Here is a 20783-nt window from a genome sequence, read left to right on the forward strand (position 1 = left end):
TGGCCATTAATGAGAAAAAACCAACCTGCACCACTCCCAGCTGCACCTGCTGCATTCCACAGCAGCAGATAGATATTGCTTACATTTCTTCCCTGAGGCTCCTCAGCTCCTCAGGAGAAAAAAAATCCAGGCAAAAGGATTTTCCAGAAAATATCACAGCTACAGCCCAGAGCTCAGCCAATGGCCCAGCTGCAGTGGATGTGCTTTGCCCAGCTGAGCCCACAGCTGGGAACTGCTCTGGGGTGCTCTGCTGCCCTCCCTTCTTGCTGCCTGCCCTGATGACCACAGGAGCACCTGTACATCTTGACAAACACGTTTTGCTGGCACATTTTTGTTTTCTAGTATTCTCCACGTGCACTTGCAAAATATCTTGTACTCGTTATTATAAATATACTGACTGCAAACTGATTTAAGTTAATAAGAAGTGTAGATATTGCACAGCCATTTGGACAAAGGTTTACAGGAATTTTATAGGAATTTTTTCATAAATTTAGGTCCTTACTGAAAGAGTCCAGTCAAATACCACATTAGGTAACACATGCTGCCTTCTGCTGCTCCAAAGGGTTTTAAAATTATGTTTCTATCCACATCTTGCACTACCCTGTTTTGCTTTGAACTTTCAAGCACTTTTCAAAGTCTAATGTGCGTCCTGTAGAAACTTTTAAACAAGACTTTTTATTCATAACCAGTACCAGAATTTTTAATTGCAATATATTCACTTAAAAAGGTCAGCTCTCAATGTCTTTGGGAAAGCGTGTTTTTGTGTTCTCCTCATATATTTGCATTTTATTCATTTGCTAAATTCGTTTTGCATGCATAATAAATATCTCCAGGAAGCAGTCCTGCTCTGCAGCTTGCAGCAGAGTGGTGTCTCGTGCCTCTTGTTTACTTTTTAATTAGAGTAGAACAAGTTAGGACAGTGTGACTGAGAAGTGAACCCCAGCTCATGTCAGTTTACAAAACAAGGCAAAGCCTTGCTTACACACCAATTAAGAATATTGTTGATGATAACCTGACCTCAGGCTTAAATAAATTAATAGGAGAAAAAAAAAAATGTGCTTTGTTGCACAGGCAGGCTGTTGAAAGCAGTGTTTGAAATGCACATTTTTTTTATTTATTGGGAGATAATGTCCCAGTGGCCAAGGTCTGCTGTGGCCTCAGCCCCTGGAGCCTCGTCCTGCAGGGACCACACCTCAAACAGGCTGGAATGTGAATTACCTGGAACTCATGGGGAGAGGTTGCCTCTGTGTGGGAAGGAAAAGATTGTGCAGCTCACCAAAAAAAAAAAACCCACCCCCAAAAATCCCATGTGATACCTCACTAATTGCACCTGAAAATAAAGTTCTGCTGCAGTTCCAAGGCTGCATTTAAGCCACAGCACTGAGCAACTTTTAATTTCTGTGATGAGCAGATAGGTTATGCAGAACAAATCATCAATGCTCTTATCATTGTTAATAACTTCCTTTTAAAAATTCCTTATTATTGAACAATTGCTCTAACATTTTAGGGAAAAAAGGAGTTTGGGGAACACATTCTGAAGAAAGGGGAGTTCTTACACATTCTTGATGACTTTTACTTTCTTTTTTTTAATACTGATGATGGTTTTGATTGGGACAGAGTTAATTTTCCTCACAGCAGCTGGTGTGGGCTGTGTTTTGGAACTGCTGATAATTCAGAAGGTTTTTCCTTATCTCTGAGCAGCCCTTACACAGAGCCAAGGGTTCTTCTGCTCCTCAGCCCGTCCCACCCTGGCTCCTGAACCAGCCTTACAGTAAGGCTGATCAAAAATGATTTCTGAAATGCTTCTTAGCATTGTAAATTCTACAAAATAGCAACTGTTTTACAGCAGTTACACTGAGATAAACAAAATCAAGGCTACTTTTAAAATTAATAACAGCACCTACTTTTTGAAACACAAATAATTTCTCTAAGGAAAAGTTGAATTTGCATAGAAAGCTCCCTGAAGTTACTACTTGTTACTGTTCAGTAAACAGTCCCCGAGAAACCTACTGTTAAGAGAAAAAAAAATCCAATTTTTCTTCCTTCCCTGCAATTATCCCAATCACAGATTTGTCAGTCTAATATTTTTCCCCCCAATAAACTCAATCAGAAGGTACCACATGGGCCATCTCCATTACCAAAACCAAATTCTTCCAGAGCAAAACATTTAAAGGCGAGATTAAATTTCAAGCTGTAATTTCTTTTTAACCTCCCGTCCATGCTCACATCCATTTGCATTTCTCCTGAGCTGTTTCTCACCCATTCAGCAGCAGTTCAGTAACTCTGACACTCACCCCATTCTCTAGACCACTTCAAACTCTGCACAAACAGCTGTTGCAAAGTTTTTTAGCAATTCCTGCAGAATTGCTTTGAAGAAGAAAACTCAAACCTGTAGCTGCTCACCTTTAAGCATAAAGCAAAGCTCAATCTGGTTTTGTTCTGTGAATATCAGGTTTCAGGAGGTGTGCAGCATATTCAAACAGACCATCAACGTCAATATGAAAAATAATGACTTCCCAAAGGAATTTCAATGTTTGCCTCATTGAGATCCAGCACCACAAACTAATAATCTTTAAAATGTAAATAAGAGGCAAGATTTACCACTCCAGGTACCCCATACAATCACCAGCCAATACAGAAATCCAAAAAGACATTTACAAAATAACACGTAACTCGTAATAAGCTTAGTATGGATTTCTGTTTATGCTAAAGGACGTGGAAGGAAGACAAACCAACCACAAAAGCACAGAATCATTAGAAAACTGCAGCAAAAGCAACCCCTGGAATTATATCCTGCACCAGCAAAATCAAACAGCAGCTCAAGGAAAAAACACACCAGTCTGAATAAAAAACCCATGAAACCTTCTATGGGGGTACTTGGGAAGGGAAAGCAGGAATATCCATCAACCTCCAGCACAGAACTGCACTGGCATTATCTTCATCTGCGTTAGGGGAGAATGTTAATATGTCTTCAAAACAATTAATTCAACCCTAATTGGCACTGAGAAAGCTCATTCTATCTTTTATCCGAATCCTGGTAGTTAAAAGGTGATTTTAATTGCCATGGTAATCAGATATAATGAAGAGCAAAACTGTTTCTGATTAAATAACATTTGCATCAGAATTGCAGTTAGACACTTGGCAGCTCCCAGGAAGCTGAATTCTCCAATTCTTCTTCTCTCTCTACTTCAGGCATGCACACAGAAGCAGTGCTGCAAGAATTTTGCAGATGTTGAATCAGATGGAAGTCATGAAAGGCTTCTCCTCCCAATTCATTTCCCATAAGGAGAAAGAATTGTTCATGCTTTGAGGTGTGAAACCTCAGATCCGCAGGTGTGTGCAGAAGGCACAAACCTTTCTGTGCCTCCAAACCTCACCAGGAAACCTGGATTTTCACCTGATGCTAACCATCCTGATAACTTTTTGGAATATTTCTTTCTATAGAATTTAAAAAATATCTTTGCATTCATCTTTAAATATTTTGGAACGTTCAGCAGGTGTTTTATCGGTTTACATGTAGTGTTTGTGTGGCAGCTCAGTTATACAAAGCACAAAACCACCAAACTGAGTAAAAGTGGTCTTCAAAATACTGCCAAAGTCTGAGCTACCTCATCACTAGGAAATATTCAGAACAATTCTTGATTCTGGCCACACTGTGCTTTTCTACAGTTACACCAACAAACAGATACTAATTTTAAGTTAATTAATTATAACTAACCTAATCCGGATTCTCCAATGACCACAAAAAGTGGTCACTGAATAGGTCAGGAAATAGGAAAAAATGCTTTTTATAGAACTGCACAAGAAGCTGGGAAATGCAGGAAGGCAATTGCTCTGACCTCAAAGGCTGCAGCTCTGAGTCAAATTTGACTCTGGGAGATGCAGAGAAAGAGCTGAGAGAGGGTGAGGTTAAAATGAGCCTTTGGGTGAAAATCACCTTGTCCAAGTGACAGCTTGAGAGGACATCTGCCTCCTTCCTCTAAGCCTGCTGTGTCACATTCACTTAGACAAATTTACAAACTATTTATATAAGCAGCAATGAGCACACAGAAGTAGCTGCATCAAGAAAAAATCAGTTATTTGGCAAAAACAGTCAATTGAATATCAATGTCATGGAATCCACTGGGGATGGAGGTTTAGCCCTCCTCCCACCACAGCAGCAGAGCTGCAATACGTGAAATGGATGTTTTAAAATATTAACAAATTGGAAAAAAAAATTTAGAAGTATTAAACTAACTTTGTGTCACAGGTTTCTAAACATTAGTTATTTAAATGGCAGTTTTGGTGCATTGGGGCATGTAAAGACATTCATATATTTGCATTTTCACTGAGAGAGGACTACAATGCAAAATGGAACTTCACTTGTATCATTTAGCAGGAGAAGGCTTTCATGATGGAAAGCAGAATGCTGTCGGTGTGATTTGTGCCACTGCTGAGAGTGCTGTCCCCTCACCTGCTTGGAAGGGTGCAGAATGAAGGTGTGCTCTCAGGGCTGAGCTGAGGCAGGGGCAGGAGCTGTCACTGCAGGCAGAGCTCAGCTCAGCACAGCCCAGGTCACTGAGAGCAGCCCCAGGGAGCTGGGCACGCTTGTACCTGCTCACCAAGGCTGCCTGCAGCGTCCCAGGGGCAGCTCAGACACCTCTCCTGAGCACCCTGGCACAGGGAGGGTGGTGAAGGGGGATTTAACTCATCCCACTCTCAGAAAAGTGCCTGTCCACAATACCATGGACATTCTTGTGGCACGTGGCAGATTTTCAAAAAATATTAATCATACGTTGAAAGAATGGAATAGAAAAGTCTCATTGGAAACCTTCACTGGTTTGACTTCACAAAGAAAAGAAAATGTATTTATGCCATCCCCCTGTGTTTAAATTTTACATTTTGTTTATAGCTGTACTGAAATTAGACTAATCTTTACACGATCTGATAATAAAGTTTGTCATCTATAGGCAAGAATTTCTGCTACAGAACATTCCATGCAGTGCCAGTGCCAGCTCCAGCAAGGCCAAAAGAACAGGATTTGTGGTACCACTGCAGCATTGTTCCCTGAGCAGGGCCTGTTAAATGGATAACAAGGACAGGTGCTTTTATTGCTGGGTCAGATTAGCAGATTAACACAAACTCATAGAAACTGAACAAAAAACTGCAAGTGATCTCTTGCCTAAATCCAATTTTTCCTCTACTTGCCTTCTGGAGTCAGGTAAAGAATAAAGCCTCTATTTTACAACCTTCTGGAAATCTGCACAGCATCAATATCAAGCCCACCCCACTCCTTCTGCTTTCTTACCTTCCTCTCTGTCACAGAGGTCTCATGTGAAATACAATATTCTCCCAGCTGCCAAGCTCAACACATTGCTTTTATTGTGCTGAAATGTCACTCTGTACCCAGGCTCCAAGCTCAACTAGATTTTCCAGCTCCTAATAGGACTACTGGGAGAACATCCATCCTAACACAGACCCCCAAGCCCAAAAAAAAAAGATGTTAATTGCCACAGTACCTTGATTATAGAGATGTTTACAGAATGAAATTAACAACAAAGCAAGGAAGACACTTCTTCTTGGAAGTCAATCCATAAGGAAAAAAAAAAATCAATTAAGTGCTACAAATGCAAAAAAGCCAATAATTCACAACAACATGCCTTGAAAGGAACATTACACACATTAAGTGGCAGAAATGGAATGACACGACCAGGTAGGCTGAAACAAAACAGAATTTTCCACTTTGAAAAGTGAACTTTTCCCAGCCTTCAGAACACTCAGCAAGTATTTCTCATATTGATCAGAAATAGCCTTCAGTTTATTTTGCCTTTTTAAATGATAATCTCTCAGCTAAAGGAGCTGCCTTACCTTTGTTCATGTCAATCAACTGCTGCTTCTTCTTCTGTCTCTCCAGCCTCTCACGCTCTGCCTTCTCCTTGGCCAGCTTGGCCCTCTTGGTTTTCTCCTCCAGTTCTCTTCTTTTGTTGTTTTCTTTTAATGCCTCCTGCATTGGAGGAAAGCAATGTGAGTGTCTGTGCAGTGAGGAGAACCAAAATACCCTGGTGTTCACATGAAATGAGAGCAGAAGAAACCAGGGACTTGACCCAATACTTGGAGCACGCTGAGAAACCTTGGAGGGAACATAATGCACCTCATTATTTGTACATGTGAGAATTATTGATCAGAGCAATGGAAACTGAAATAGCTTTGTATTTATTATGAAGGAAAGAAAGAATTTATTTTCAGCAGCAACAGGTTTATATTTTTCCCTATTAAGATTGCAAGTCTACCTTAAGCCTGTGCCATGTGTGGGGAGGAAGCCAAGTGTCCACTATGATGGGAATTCAATTACAAGTGGCTGAAACTCAGGTGCTAGAATTTAAATATAATTCATCACAATTTTTTGTTGAAATAGCCAGTCTGGATGTCTAACATTTAGAAAACACAGGAGAAGAAATGGAAAATAGCTGAATTTTTAGATTATGACTAAAAAGTCTCTGAAGTAACAGGTTATACCTGAGGTCTCTGAGGTAATAGTTTATATATTTGCTATATAGAGTAAATTAAAACTCCAAGACTCCCAAATGCTTCCAAATGCAGAACATTCATTCAAGCAAGGGGCAGCATCTTTCAGTGTGTCATTTCAGGGGTTTCCTGAGGTCAAACACCAGATTCCAGCCCTGTTTTGCAGAGACTCTGGACACCAGGTGCTGGTACCCACGGCCTCACTCCAAACTGCACCAAGAACTGCACCACACAGAGCAGCTGCAGCACCAGCACCACAAACACCTTTTATTCCAGAAAAAAAAAAGGCAACTAAAGGGCAAACCCAATGTCTTGTCCCTTTTGGTTTTGGACAGTTCTGTCACTGCCTGTTCAAGCATTTGACAGAGATTTCATTTTGCTGCAGCTTCCCAGGCTGGAGTGGGAGGAAATGCCCCCAGCCTTAGGAGAGAAAGCAAATATGAAATGCCATGGTTGCACTGGTAGCTCAGCAGCCACTGACATTCTGTGATCTGATCACAGATTCCATCACATTTTCTACCAGGAAATCTACAGCAGACTGAGCTAAACAAGCTCTGAAGTTATTTTATCTGGAAATTCTCCTTGAGCCCAACTCGATGAGTTCTATCTGAAGAAAGATTCAGGCTGCACTTCATAAAACAGAATGGATACCAATGAGGATTTAAAAAAAAACAAAACCAAAAAGACATTAAAAATAAAGGTTTAATCTTCTTGAAGATCAGCAAGATAAGAAAATCCTGATAACTCTGTGTGAGAGTAGCCCTTTTAATCTATCTACACCCATCCACCTCCTGGAATGGACTTGCTTGTTACTCCCCTCCAGCAGGCAGTTGGACTCTCACCCATTCCATATTTGTTGTGTCATTTACTGCTATACATTTAGTCAGACTTAGATGAAAGCTGGAAATAAATCATTGGCAAGAACATACTCCCACCTGCTATCAAAGTCAGTGCAGAAAGCAAAATAAATCTATTTTCATCTGTATTTATAAGCACACTTTATATTTAAATGAATATTGCTAACAAATTTGATCGTAGTTTCTCAAAAGTGATGGATGATTGATGTAAATAAAGAGAACTTTGACTCAGGTGTACAGTGGTTTCTACAGCATCTGCTCTGCCTGAATTGTATCAATCCTTTCAGTTTCAATTCCTACAGTTCTGCTGCAAAGGGTTATTTGTCTCTCTCATGGCATGCTTTTAAATTCCCCCAGACCTTTTCCAAACACCTGAGTTGCAGTGGATTTCTCCTAATACAGAACAGTGCTATTCCAGATTAGCAGGGTTTTTTTCAACTATCAAATGCCAGTGATCCCCTTTCTGGGTAGTTTTGCAGGCTAAATTACTTCAAAAGGTAAAGATCAGTTTGAAAAGGAAAAAAAAAAATAGTTCTGCAATTGGCATTGCTTTTAACAGAGGGAATAAAAATTAACAGTTTTGTTAATGCAATACAGTTCCCCAGTGACAAAGAACTTACTACTGTTCATAGGGATCTACTGGATAACTAAATTTATTCTCCAATTAAAACTAAACTAATCTAACAGCTAGAAATCAGACAAAGAAGCAATCCTCTGGTAAGAATAAAAGCCTTCTCAACAGCCTTAGAACATATTTTGAAAAGTGCTCTTCTAGATGCTATCTTCTGAAAACATGTAAGTGTATGCAAAAAGGGAAATAATTTTCGAGTGAATCTCAGCAGACAGAAATATTTAAATGCATAAAACCCTTTTATTGATGTGCTTCTCATGACCCTCTCTTATTTTGGTTGGTGCATAAGGGCAAGCAGTTTTGCTAATTCAACAGAAAATTGAAAGTTAGAGAAAGTTTGAGTGTGGGTTTGCTTTGTTATAATAAAACCAAAACCGAATTATTGTCTCTCCTAGCAGAGAAAAGAGATTCAGCAAGGAATATTATCTCTTTTTAAGTGAGTTAGTGGAAGGAGCACACAGTTTGATGTTCCCCCTTGTGTTTATTAGGATTCACTGAAGTGCAGCTCTGGTACTCAGCACTGCCAGTTTACAGCTTGGCTTCCTTAAGAAGCAAATAAAAAATTAATGCATCTCTTGCATTCTGCACATCTCTTAAGTCTTGACAGACAAACATATTCACACATCGACACGGTTGTAAATAGACTCTCGAAGGTAAATTATTAAAAACAAGAAGAAAGAAAACAAACTGTAATGCACAAATCTCCCTGGATATTAAAGATGCAGCCGGCTACAAAGCGGTCATGCACCAATAATGAGGGCTGCCTGTGATCCCTCAGGCCTTCCCCAAATTTGCCTTGCAACTGCAAAAATATGTCAACTGAACTTCCAGCAAAATAATCTTCTCCAGCCATAAATCATTAGGAAGGACCAACTCAGATTATCTGGAAATTAATCTACAGAAATTCAGAGTCGAAATACAGCAGATTGAGCAATCAGTGTACATGTAAAAGGAAGATCTTTCATGGGTGTTCCTTGGAGGATAACACATTTAAATACATTGTTATCCCCATGAAAATAATGGAAAAGAGATGTAACGAGCTGGCATTAAAGAAGGGCAGACAAATTGAATTCCTGCTGGGTGGCAGTGAAGGGCGAGCTTGGGACAGTGGCTGGGGCAGCAGGGACACAAATGTCCTGGGCTTGCCAGGACACACTGAGGGCTTGGCAAGGGAGGTTCACAAAACCACCAAAAACTGCCCAGGCAGAGGAGCTTTGCTGTTACTGTCATCATTTCTGTAAAATTTCCTTTGCTCAGGATTTCTTTCCTGGGAAGCTGAGAAGCCTCTGAGAAAAAGGAAAACAATATTATCTCATTTGCTTCTCCTGTGTTTTACTGCTTTGGAATGTGGTTTGGAGATTGCTTATTAACAGGTGATTGTTTCATTGGTTGCATGTGAATTGTTTTTACTTATTGGCCAATTACAGCCAGCTGGTGGAGGCTCTGGAGGAAAGACTCAGGAGTTTTTCAGTAGTACCTTTCTAGCTTTCTGTAGCATAGCATTCTTTAATATAATATAATGCCATAAAATAATAAATTAGCCTTCTAAGAACATGGAGTCAGATTCCTTCCTTTCCTCCCTTTGACAAGGGTCTCAAAAAATACCAGAGTTTGCAGTGTTTACTATCCAAATTTAACAGTACCAATGAAAAGCTGCTTGGTATCACTTAATTACTGCACTGTGTGAGTTGGAATCATTACTAAATGGCCCTTGAGTGGACAAGTTTGGGACTGTTTTTCCAGCTCCTGTCCATCAATATTTGGCTAGCAGAACAAACACTCACACCTCGTTCAGGTTATTCCTGATAGAGACCCAGAGCTGAAACACACACACAAAAACAAACAAAGCTGTATCATTGTCTTTACAGAAAACACACAACTTGAAAACCCCAGGAGAACAAATGTTGTCTCTTCTGGTACAATCCTCAAAGAGAAACCATGGCCCAGGGCAGACCAATTATTGTTTTGCTCCAAAAGCAATCTTTCTGGATCAAGGAAGAGACAAATCAGTGTTTTGGCACATCATCATGTGAGCACAAGCCTTCAGACTTTTTTAACAAAAAATCTTTCTAAGGTAAGTCTGTAAGAGCTGTTCATGCAAGAGCCTGAATCCAATAGAAAAAGTAAATTACTCTTTTTAATAGCAAGACCTTGAATGTGACATGCTGAAAGGTTTCAAAGTTTCTGGGTAGAAATTTTTGACACATTTTAAAAGAGACTGTGAGAATTACACCCACTGTAGTATATAAGGACAAAATGTAATTAAATAACAAATTAAAAATCCTGGCTTGGGAAGATTTTGCAGACTTTCTGAAAGACATGGCTGGTGGACTGTGGAAGGAAGCACTGCAGAGGGTGTGTGGCAATACACTGCAAGGAAATAACAAATGTGGAAAAGACAACACTGCAGGGACACCCTCCCACAGCTGCAATTTTTTCCTGGAGGTTTCTTACACCTTCCACTTCACGCTCCACTCTGTGTTCTGACAGGATTAGCCACTTCCATTAGCCTGCCTGGATTTTCCTACACGTGCTAAGCAAGCAAATCTGAACTGGAGGAAGTGATGAGCTGTAATTGACTCCAGCAGCAGCACGCTAAATGAAGCTGCAATAATGCAGTGATCAATCTGGAACCACAATTAAGACAAATACGGATTCCAATTATCAAATTATCTTAATAGGATATAGGAACAAACAGAATGATGAGGCTAAGATGATATATGTGAAACTAAACTCTGGAGATTTTAGAGAGGGCAGGTTCATTCCAATACAAGGGCTTTCAGGAAGGTTTGAGTGCAGATGTTGGCAGCTGTAGGCTGCACACATCATCTGTGCAAGGGTCTCTGCTGGCCTCAGCATCAGCCCCAGGGGCTCACTCAGAGCAGGTAATGAAGGCAAGGCTTCACAAGGGCTTTTCAACTGCTTAAGCTCTGCCTCAGCCAAAATCCCAAACTATGCTTTGCTTTCAGAGTGGAATGAGGATTCAAAATCCTCATTTAAATATTACAAACTTCCAAAGATAATGCCTGGAAATAATGACATTTCTCAGTTGGACTCACTGCTACCAGCACTGAATATAAAACAGAAAAAATAAAAAAAAAAAACTAAAGAAAACTTTTAAATCCTCTTCAAGATTAGGAAATTTAACTTCATGGTTTCCTCTGGACCATGTCCTCCAGTATAACTTTTGAAAATATTCCTTAATCAATGGCATCTCTACCCTGAAATATGGCAACCAGTGCTTGTCCCCCATCCACAAAGGCAGCCACCTCAAGAGAGAAACAACTTAGGTCAGGACAAAATCCCAACCCCACCTAGGCAGTTATTTCTACACTTGCCAATACAGCGTCCTTGAACTCAGTTTAATTTCTCTTATTATTATTTATTTTTGCACCTTTTGGTGAGCTTCCAAGGGAAATGCCATCCTTGTGTTTTAGATCATAAATAAAGCACTTATCCAGCAGCACTAACCCCTGGTAAATAAATTGAGTTACTGCTCCTATGTGAATTCCACCCCCTGCATCCTTCCCTAGCCCATCCCTAATTCCTGATTTGTTCAGGATAATGATTAAAACCTATTCAGCTCAGCACTAGCTGAATGTACACTCAGATGAGAACTGAGAGAGCTTCCAAAAGGTTTGAATTTTGGGTTTGGGGCAGGGGGGAGGAAGGGCTTGCTGTATATTGCCTGTTAAAAAGGACAGTGTTTCACTTTTGCGACCACCTCTTGGGAAATTTCGCTGAAGAAAATACTTCTTGCTCATTATTCTTTATTTTTTCCCAGCTTCCTGCTAGCTGCAAACTGTTATCTTTCAGGCTGCATTAAAGAAATGTTACTTTTTAGGCAGAAGGGACAAAGTGTATTCCCAGACAAATAACCAGAGAGAACAATGAATAAATAGAGCCTTTCTTTTAAGCCACTCCTGAATTACCAACACAATTTATGAGTTTGAAAGCTGGGAATTTAGCCTGACTATGCACTGTATTTCATGGTAAATCAGATGTTTATTATGTATTTATTTATGTATTGTGGATTCATTGAGTTGTATTACTGCAGCAAATGACCTGCTGCATTCCAGGGACACTTCAAAAAAGCCACCACAAAAACCACAGAGCTTGAAACTTCCTTTGTAGCAAGTAATAAACAAACAAATATCAGGGAGAAGGAAGGGTCTTACAGGTCCATTTGTACTCAGGATGCTGAATCCACTGCGGGAAAAACTGTTTGGCATGAAGGCAACAAAACAGAAATTCCTGTTCTGTCAGGTCCAGGGCATCAATCTTACAAAATCCTGGAGCCCAGAGTAGTGGGCACCAATAAAAAGGGTTCAGTTTGCTGATCATTTAATGTGCCTCCTCATTCTGGGGAGATTTTCACTTTGTGGATGTTGCACTGCAGGGCACACAGCAGCCATCAATCAATAGCAGTGTTGATACAAAAGGACAATTTATTTCACTGGTGTTTTACCAAAGCCATCTCTCATTCTGCCACCTGATGAGTTACACACATCTGCTTAAATACTGCCTGAAACTGGAACAAACCCTTGTTCTCCAAGTACATTTATAATGTACTTTAAGATTTAATTCCTTATTCAGACCTGCATTTACACAAACGTGAGGGAAGCAGTCACCACTGATAAAAGTGTCTACCAGATTAAAAAAAAAAAAATCACTCCACTGAGCAAAACAGCCTCTGCATTTCCTGCAACTAGACCCAAAAATCCCTTGTCCTGCTTCAAAAACAACTTTGTTTTTTTAAACTCAAAATTTACCTTTAAGACCAGCTGCATTAAAGGAAGCCCACAGAGCAAACAAAATCTAAAACATTTAAGGTTTTTAAATGAAAAGGAAATTTTAAGAAAAAAGGAAAACTTTTTAATAAAAAAGGAAATGCTCCAACCTAGTGCTGAGGTGCATATTTGACACAACTTCCACAGCACAATCAGCCTGAAAGGAAGTTTATGTTCATTTACAAATGCAGGCGTGGCAGATTTGGTGGACGTTTTTAAATCCTCTGCCACCAACACAAACAAACGTTCAGAAAGTGACAGGCTGAAAACATTACAGGTCACTTGATACAGAGTGTGAGACAGCAAGTTAAAGACAAAAAATGGAAAAGAACAAACTGGCATCTTGCTCCAGGCAACTGATTAATCATTATTTGATAAGAGCCTGATCCTTTTGGGACTGATGCTGTATCAGGTTGCAGTTGTCCTCAAGGACAGTGGAAATTTGTGTTCACTTTCGATGGAATAAAGGACTAAAAATCTAATAAATGTTTCTTCTTCAGAAGAGTTCTAAATGTTTGAAATATTAAAGAAATATTATTATCTAGTGGATCTAAAAAAAAAAAAAATCCACAACAAACAGTGGGGAAAAAAAAGGAAAATCCACAATAAACAGAAAATAAAAAAGAAAACCCACACCAAAACACCCTTTTTGCTGCTTTCAATTCAATTTGCAGTTGGCAGCTCCAAGAGAATACACCTTCCTCTTTATTCTCCAGCCCTGCATTTGACTCGTGTTCCACTGGCAAAGGGAAATCCTGTGGAGATGCTTTGGGTCACTCCTGTGATTCTCCAGCCACTGGAGGGCTTTAGAAGCTCTAAACTGAACTGGCTCATGGCACAAGAAAGATTTATTGAACAGACAGCCACGAGCAAGAACACAGAGTAATGGCAAACAGGAAACAATCACCCATCAGTGGTATAAAACCTCTGGAATTGTGCTCCAGCCAGTCTCCAAAACACCAAAAGGAGCAGAGGGAGCAGGGAGGTGTCACAGCAACGGGAACAGGAGAAATTCAACACGTGTGCACGCTCCAGGGGATGTCTGGAGATGTTCCCTATCCCAGTCTTATCTGATGGCTCCTGAATTCTTATCAGTACTTATTACTTTTTCAAAGTAAATCCCACAGATTAAAGGAATCTCAGCATATTTTTCCTCTGGGGAAACTTCTTGGAAGCATCAAGATGTTGCAGAAAATCTTAATTCCTTTTTGTAAATTTTTTTGCCCCTTATAGAAAAAAAAAAAAAATCCTTCACTGTGAACTTGGAATGTTTACCTTGATTCATTACATTGCTAAAATATTAAAGCTGAATTAAATTTGGCTCAGCCTTATCCACAGTTGAGTTGTCACCTTACACACTGGAGGACAATATATCATGACCAAAATCTATATAATTCTGGAAATGTTCACCCAATTTCCTGCCATGGAACAAAACACAAAATTAAGCATAACAGAAAAAAACAGAGATACAAGGAAAGAATTAAAACTGGGAGAAAAAAAAAATCTGTAAGAAAATACATAACATTTTGCAGGTATTACTCACCAAGAACAGAGTTCTGAAGTTGCTCAGATCACCAAAGAATTCTTCTATGCTTATTGCTTTGGGATCAAAGGTGAAGTATTCTCCCAAATTTTCATACAATTTTGTCATGTTGTTGTGCATGTTGGACAGTTTTTCATATTGTTCTCGGGCACTCTCAGCAAAGCTGTGAGGTTTTGTTAAGGAAAATGCCTCAAATGCAGCACAAATAAAGGAATAAAAATTAAAAAAAAAACCCAGTAAATAAAGAAAACAGTACACAAGGAAAGAGCTCTCAGTACAAAGGTTACAGCTGCCAAATGTGCAGGTGCTTCCAAAGATAACATTTTTATAAATTAATATTAATATTATTAACATTACCATTTTATGAATGAATATTATTAATGTCTGCAAGTTCATGGCAACACTTCCACTAAATGATCCCTCTCCAATGGTGAAGATTTGCCACTGACAGACAATACAACTTGCTCTATAACATTTTTTAATACTGTAGGCATTTTTATTTGAAGAAATGAACAATTTTATAAAAAGAATTCTATGAAAACACACAGTGAAATTCAGTTTGCTGTGAGAATCTGTGGTCCCAGTGCTCCAGTGAAGCCATGTCCCCCACCTCACACCCATAATTTATAAGGAAAATGTGCAAAATACCAATGACAAAGTCATGCAGTATCACATCTCATTTTCTTTGCCTTTTATTACTAAATTCTTCTCTGTGGGTTCTTTCCTGCCCAGCCACACAGTTCATGCCTCAGGCTTCCTCTATCAGGTTCACTTTTTGAGGCACAATCTCAACTCTGTAATTTCACCCAACTTACAAAAATGAAATATCCCCCCACCCATCCCAGCAAACTGACAAACAGCTTTGAGAAATTATTACTGAAAAAAACCACAATGGAACAACAGAAGTCTTGGTTTTGTTTTTTTTCCTTAGGAAGTGTGGAAGCCTAGAAATGAGACTGAGATTGACTTTCATCCCAGCAGCCGTCATTAAAAGTTTGACATGATGCTTTTAAATAGAAAAATGTGATGCTTTCTTTTCCCTATGTGAAAAAAACTATATAAATATATATATATAATATCTCTGGAAAAATATATAAATTATTATTATATATATATAAACTATATTTTTTTATATATATATACACAATTATTTTGGAAATAGAGGAAGGGTGCAAGCTACTAAAGCAAATATTGGATTGCCTCAAAGCAAGTGCATTTTAGTCTGCACTTTTCTTCTGTGGGGCTGTTTGGAGCCACAGAGTCACAAATCACTGGGCAAACCAAGTCTGCTCCAGGATTAGAGCAGCTCTGCTGCTGGTGGATTGGGGCTGATGGAAGAACAAAGGACAGGAGAGATTCCCTGAGCTACAGATCCCTGCAGCTTCTCCCTCTGGCAGCTCCTTCCATGAGGATTCTGGAGGTGAGCAGGGCAGAGCTCAGCTCCAGCCTCTCCCCAGACCTTCCCCTCTCATTCCAGAGCCTGCTGGTGCCACATTTCTGATCACACCCCACTGCTGACATCCCAGCCCCTGCAGAGCAACACACAGGGGACAGACACAGAGAAATCCTAAAAAAAACCCATTTCTTTTTGAGATTCGACTGAACCCAGAAGGGATCCTGCAGAAAACAGTCAGCAAAGTGCAGAATAAAGCCTGGAAATTCAGGATGTTCTGCTCACAGCGTTTCTGTGGCTCTTGGGGCTGCTGAGCACCTAAAGCTGTCCCTGCACCAGCACAACAGAGCTGAAAATACCTTCCATTGGAAAGGGGCCAAATATCCCACCTGGATGTGCCCATTTTAACTAAGGGAGAGTACATAAACAAACAGTTAAAAATTGGTTCTTAAAAGTATGGTTGAAGACTTTATCAATACCAATTTTTCCAAGCAATCTTCTCAACCAAAGCCTCGGTGGCCTAAGAGCAAAGCTGGTAGCTCCTAAAGTTCATTTAGAACCAAAAACCCACTCAGTGATGGATATTAATTTATAAAATCAAGTTTTTGAAACAATATCTGCCCATATATATTGCCACAGCAATGGCAACACCTAATTCTCAGTTTATGGAAAACAAGTTTAAGCTGCTTGATTAGAATTTCAAGCTTGGACTGTTGAGCTGCTCATCTCAAGATAAACCTGGTGCAGTTCAGTCTTCAGTGACATTTAACTGCACAAAAGGAAATGAAAGTTTAATGGCAAGAATACATTAAATAGGTAATAATGGCACATTACTGAATTATTGAGCACAGTCTAAAAATTTTAGAAAAACATGAATTGCCTTAGAGTCAGCAGACTGCTGTCATGAGGAACTCACCAAAAAAGAAATACATATAAATGTACAAATTAATTCAGTGCATCCTTTAAAACCAATCTTACATAATGTGATACAAACCCAAAAATGACCAAAAAGTCTGAAAAAAAGAAAAATACTTGCACAATTCCAGATTTGCAGCCTATTCTTGGCGACAGAGCTCCCAACTCTCCACTGACGTTGCACTCACATAACAAATAACAACAGTAAGCACTAAAAAACCCCAGCAGTGCTGCTGAAAGGAGATATTTTAAAGCACCACTCTAGAAATAGACACTGTAATTTCAACATTATTATTTTTTATCTATTAAGTACCAAACTGCAAGTAAGAAATATCTTTAACAGATGGCCTGCAAGACAAAGGGATGTCAGCAAGACAGATGAACAGGGAGAGCCAAGAGAGAATTGAGGATTTCAGCTGTGCTTCATTTTGAAGAAGACAAGGCAGAGCTGTAAAGACAATAGTTCCCAGTCATAGAGCATGCAATATTAACAGAGTTACTGTCACACTCTGTGTGCTTCATCCAACCTCCCTACTTCTAACATATTAGTGGTTTCAAACATCCCCTTGAAATGCAGCGATTCAGGCAAGGGAGGAATTCCAGGGAAGCACAGCCAGATGTGCCAGCACTATTTCATGAAAAAAAAAACAAAAACAGTGAGGAATGTGAGGTGTGTCAGCTTTGTGTAACAGCAACCCTTAATTCCAAGTTTTCCTGAAGAGAGATTGAAGCTTTACCAAGTGTTCATTTAAAAACTCTAAACTTGGTTTCGTTCTCACCACTCCAAACCAAACCAAAAATCACAGATTTTTTTTTTTTCTAGCAAGTTTAAAGGTGCTTGTTCAAGTAGCAGAAAGTACTTTATTGGTTTTCCCACGTTTTCCTGCATGCCATTGCAGAGTAGGATTCTGGCTTGAGGAACCACCAGGCTAAATATCTGTTTTAAATTGGTAGAAGAGAAAGTTTGAGCCAATGGTGCCATCTTTAATGAAGGATGCACAAGAGCTCTTAGTTTTAATCTCCCAGCTCATTCATAATAGAGCATTCTTTGAATTGAGCTGTGGCAATGCAAACAGAACTTATTAACTGAAGACAGAAATTCAGCTTTAATAGCACTAAGTCATTTCCACTGATAGCTCTATTTTCACCTGCTATCAGGATGTAAACACATGCTAACAATTTCATCACTCACTCCATCCATAATGCATCTCTGTGACTGCACAGCAGCCAAGACTTCTGGAGCATACACAGATAATTACGAATCACAATTATATCCCTAATCTTTTCCTCCTGTTGGAAGCCTTTGCAAAAACAAAACAAAACAAAAAAAAAAACAACCCTGCAGAAATCTTCACTGCAATACACTTCACCCTACCCAAATCAGAGGCCAAAGAAGCCAAGAGCCATAGCAGGAGCCCAAGTTTATCTGTGTACACAGAATCATGTGCTTCTGAAAAGCTGAAAGATTCCCCAATAAAATACCACAAAAAGCTCAGTGTGAGAATTTCTTTCTCATTACAAAGCAAATTACCTCAACATTCAGCATTTGACAGAGGAGCTCAGGAAAAAACCCAAAGAAAGCAAACCACAGTGGAGCAGGGGATTCTCAGCTGTGTGGGAGCAAGGAGGGCTCTGCCTCCCCCTTTGCTCCATTAGCACCTGAAATTCTCATTAACTATCAGAATTATGTAACACAATTGCATCCACTGGAAAAAGCCAGGATTTCAGTGGGTTTTGTGTTTGTGGGAATGAAGCACAGGAAGGTCACAACCCTCCAAGAACAACCCTGGCTGCACCTGCTCCTTCTCCCAAAATTTCAGAATAACCATTAATTCTTTTTAATTAAGATGAAGCTTTCAGACTTGTGCCTAAATGGCCATAACAATTTTATCTTGGTAAACATAAAATATCTGTCAGTGTTTACTTCCTCCCAGCTCTAAGCAATCAATTCAGTTCCTAACTTTGCATTCAAACTTCTCTATAATGAAAAGACACTTTCCATTGATTGACCACATTGCTATGCACAGGAGAAAGCTTTAGTCAACATCATTTCAATATTACTTTTTTATTTATATTCCGTTAACGAGGACACAAAGATCACTGCTCAATTCTCTAAAAGCCCCAGAGGAAGTCTCTGGGCAAAAACTGATAAACAAGGGCCTATTTATAAAATATTCAGTCCAAGGAGCAAAGCCCCACAGAACTTTGAACTTGAACTGTTTTATACTGGGGAAGTTGGCTCCAAGATTTAGGTGGCAAATTAGAATTTTCCTCTGGTAGCAAAAAGAAAACTTTAAAAATAAATAAGAGCACTTGGCTCTCCAAAAAGAACACAAAAGGCAAAATTTCTAAAGCCACAGGCTGGAGAGAAGGCAAGATCTTATCCATTTAAAAAAAAAACCAAAAAACAAAAAACAAAAAAAACCAACCAAACAAAAACAAACAAAAAAACCAAAAAAAAAAAAAACCCCAAAAAAAAAAAAAAAAAAAAAAAAACAACCCACACTTAAAAATTAGAGCTAGGCATTAACCTAAATTAACCTGAACCACTTGTGGGTTTTTTATTCAAAGAAAAAGAAAGCTGCTGGACTCAGAATTTTTTTTCCCAGCATTGTAAAAGAGAAACCTTCCTGAATTCCACAGTCCCATTTTAAAGAGAGAGTTTTTAAAAACTGAAACAAACCAAAGCTTTCCTCCTGGCAAAAGCAACACTTTATCTCCACTGATGCCATCACCAGAACTGTGAAACTGCCTTCATACTGCCCGACACCAAAAACCATCCAGATCTTCATTCTCAGCTGTGATATTCTGCTTTTTAAATAATTTCAAACAGGATGAAGAGTGGTGTTTGTAGCTTTTTTCCAAAAACTCAAATATATATTTTTAGTTTGTGGTGGCAAACAATTAATCACTATTCCTGCATTAATTAGAAAGCAACACAGAACATGATATTCAAGCATATATCAGACAGAAAATGTTGCCAGAGTAATGGATTTGTAGCATCCCTTCCCTGGAGAACAATTAGATAAAAATCTCTTTAGATGAATAAAAACAAGAAGGAAACAACAGAAATGCAGCTTGTACAAATGAAATGCTGTTGTAAAATTTGCTTTGGATATTATATTCAAATTAGTTGTGACTGTTTCAAATAACAGAAGTGTCGACACACTCTAACAATGTTAAAAATCAGATTTTAGGCATTTCAGCAAAAGCCCGGTGGCCACTCCTAGAAATAATCTATTGCCTTTGGATCACACAATCAGGTGCCTTAAACAATAATTACAGCTTGGTGTGCCCTGAATCTTTCAGGGAAGCTGCAGCCACGTTCCCTCTCTTTGATCATGCAGCTTTTCCTCACTTCAGCTGCTTTAATTAATGTTTGAGCTGTCACTGCACCTGCTTTTCACAAGCTTCAATCAGATCTGATGGTTACTTCAGCGAGAGAAAGTTTTTGGTAAAGGTTGGGGAAGGAAAAGAGAAATTCCCCCCTGTATTTTTAGTATTCCTTTAGGGCTGCCATGGCAGAAATCCTCAATTTCTTGTTTAGAGAAATCTGAGAAACTGCTGATTGTGCAATGTTTCAAGAGCCCAGATGTTCCAAACCAAGGAGGAAAAGGAATTTTATGTCACCTGAGGAAATAAAAAAGCAAACTGATAATTGTTTAGCACAAACAACTGTTGCAATGAAATGTTCACAAACTCTAGCACAGGAGAAAATGAAAGACTAGACTAAAATGAATTTATTTTGCAGGTGCCCATGTAAAACCACACATCAAATATGATTTGAGTGGTGCACGTCCATCCACTCCTCCTTCCCCTGCAGACACGGCCCCACATTTTTGGGATCAATCAGTTACTGGGATCAATCAGTTTGGGATCAATCAGTTATTTGCTAGGAGCTCCCCACTGCCTGCACACAAACAGCCTTGGCCCCAGCGACTGGGGTTAAACCAAGGAAGGGTCAGGAAAGAGAAGGGATCCCCCAAAATTCTCTCTCAGACAACAGGCACTTGAAAACATCCCTTAAAGAACTCTTCTGGCCAGAGGAAAAGCCAGAGCAGACTCACAGGAACAGGGATCAGAAATCCAGCTTTGCTTTACTCACAGGCAGCTCCTGCTGCTCAGTGACATCCTTCTCCTCCAAAACACT

General features: G+C 39.4%; 1 protein-coding gene across 1 annotated transcript in view; it reads right to left on the bottom strand.

The window, feature by feature from the left end:
- Positions 1-20783, bottom strand: part of DIAPH2 (diaphanous related formin 2) — a 168715-nt gene that overhangs the window by 55971 nt on the left and 91961 nt on the right. The window contains exons 25-26 of the mRNA XM_041485318.1: positions 14326-14490; positions 5848-5983 (exon numbers count right to left, since the gene is read on the bottom strand). Of these exons, the coding sequence (XP_041341252.1) occupies positions 5848-5983; positions 14326-14490 (301 nt within the window). The remainder of the gene's footprint in view (positions 1-5847; positions 5984-14325; positions 14491-20783) is intronic.

Source organism: Pyrgilauda ruficollis, unplaced genomic scaffold (assembly GCF_017590135.1).
Source record: "Pyrgilauda ruficollis isolate IOZ18807 unplaced genomic scaffold, ASM1759013v1 scaffold7, whole genome shotgun sequence".
In the NCBI taxonomy this organism is placed as follows: Eukaryota; Metazoa; Chordata; class Aves; order Passeriformes; family Passeridae; genus Pyrgilauda; species Pyrgilauda ruficollis.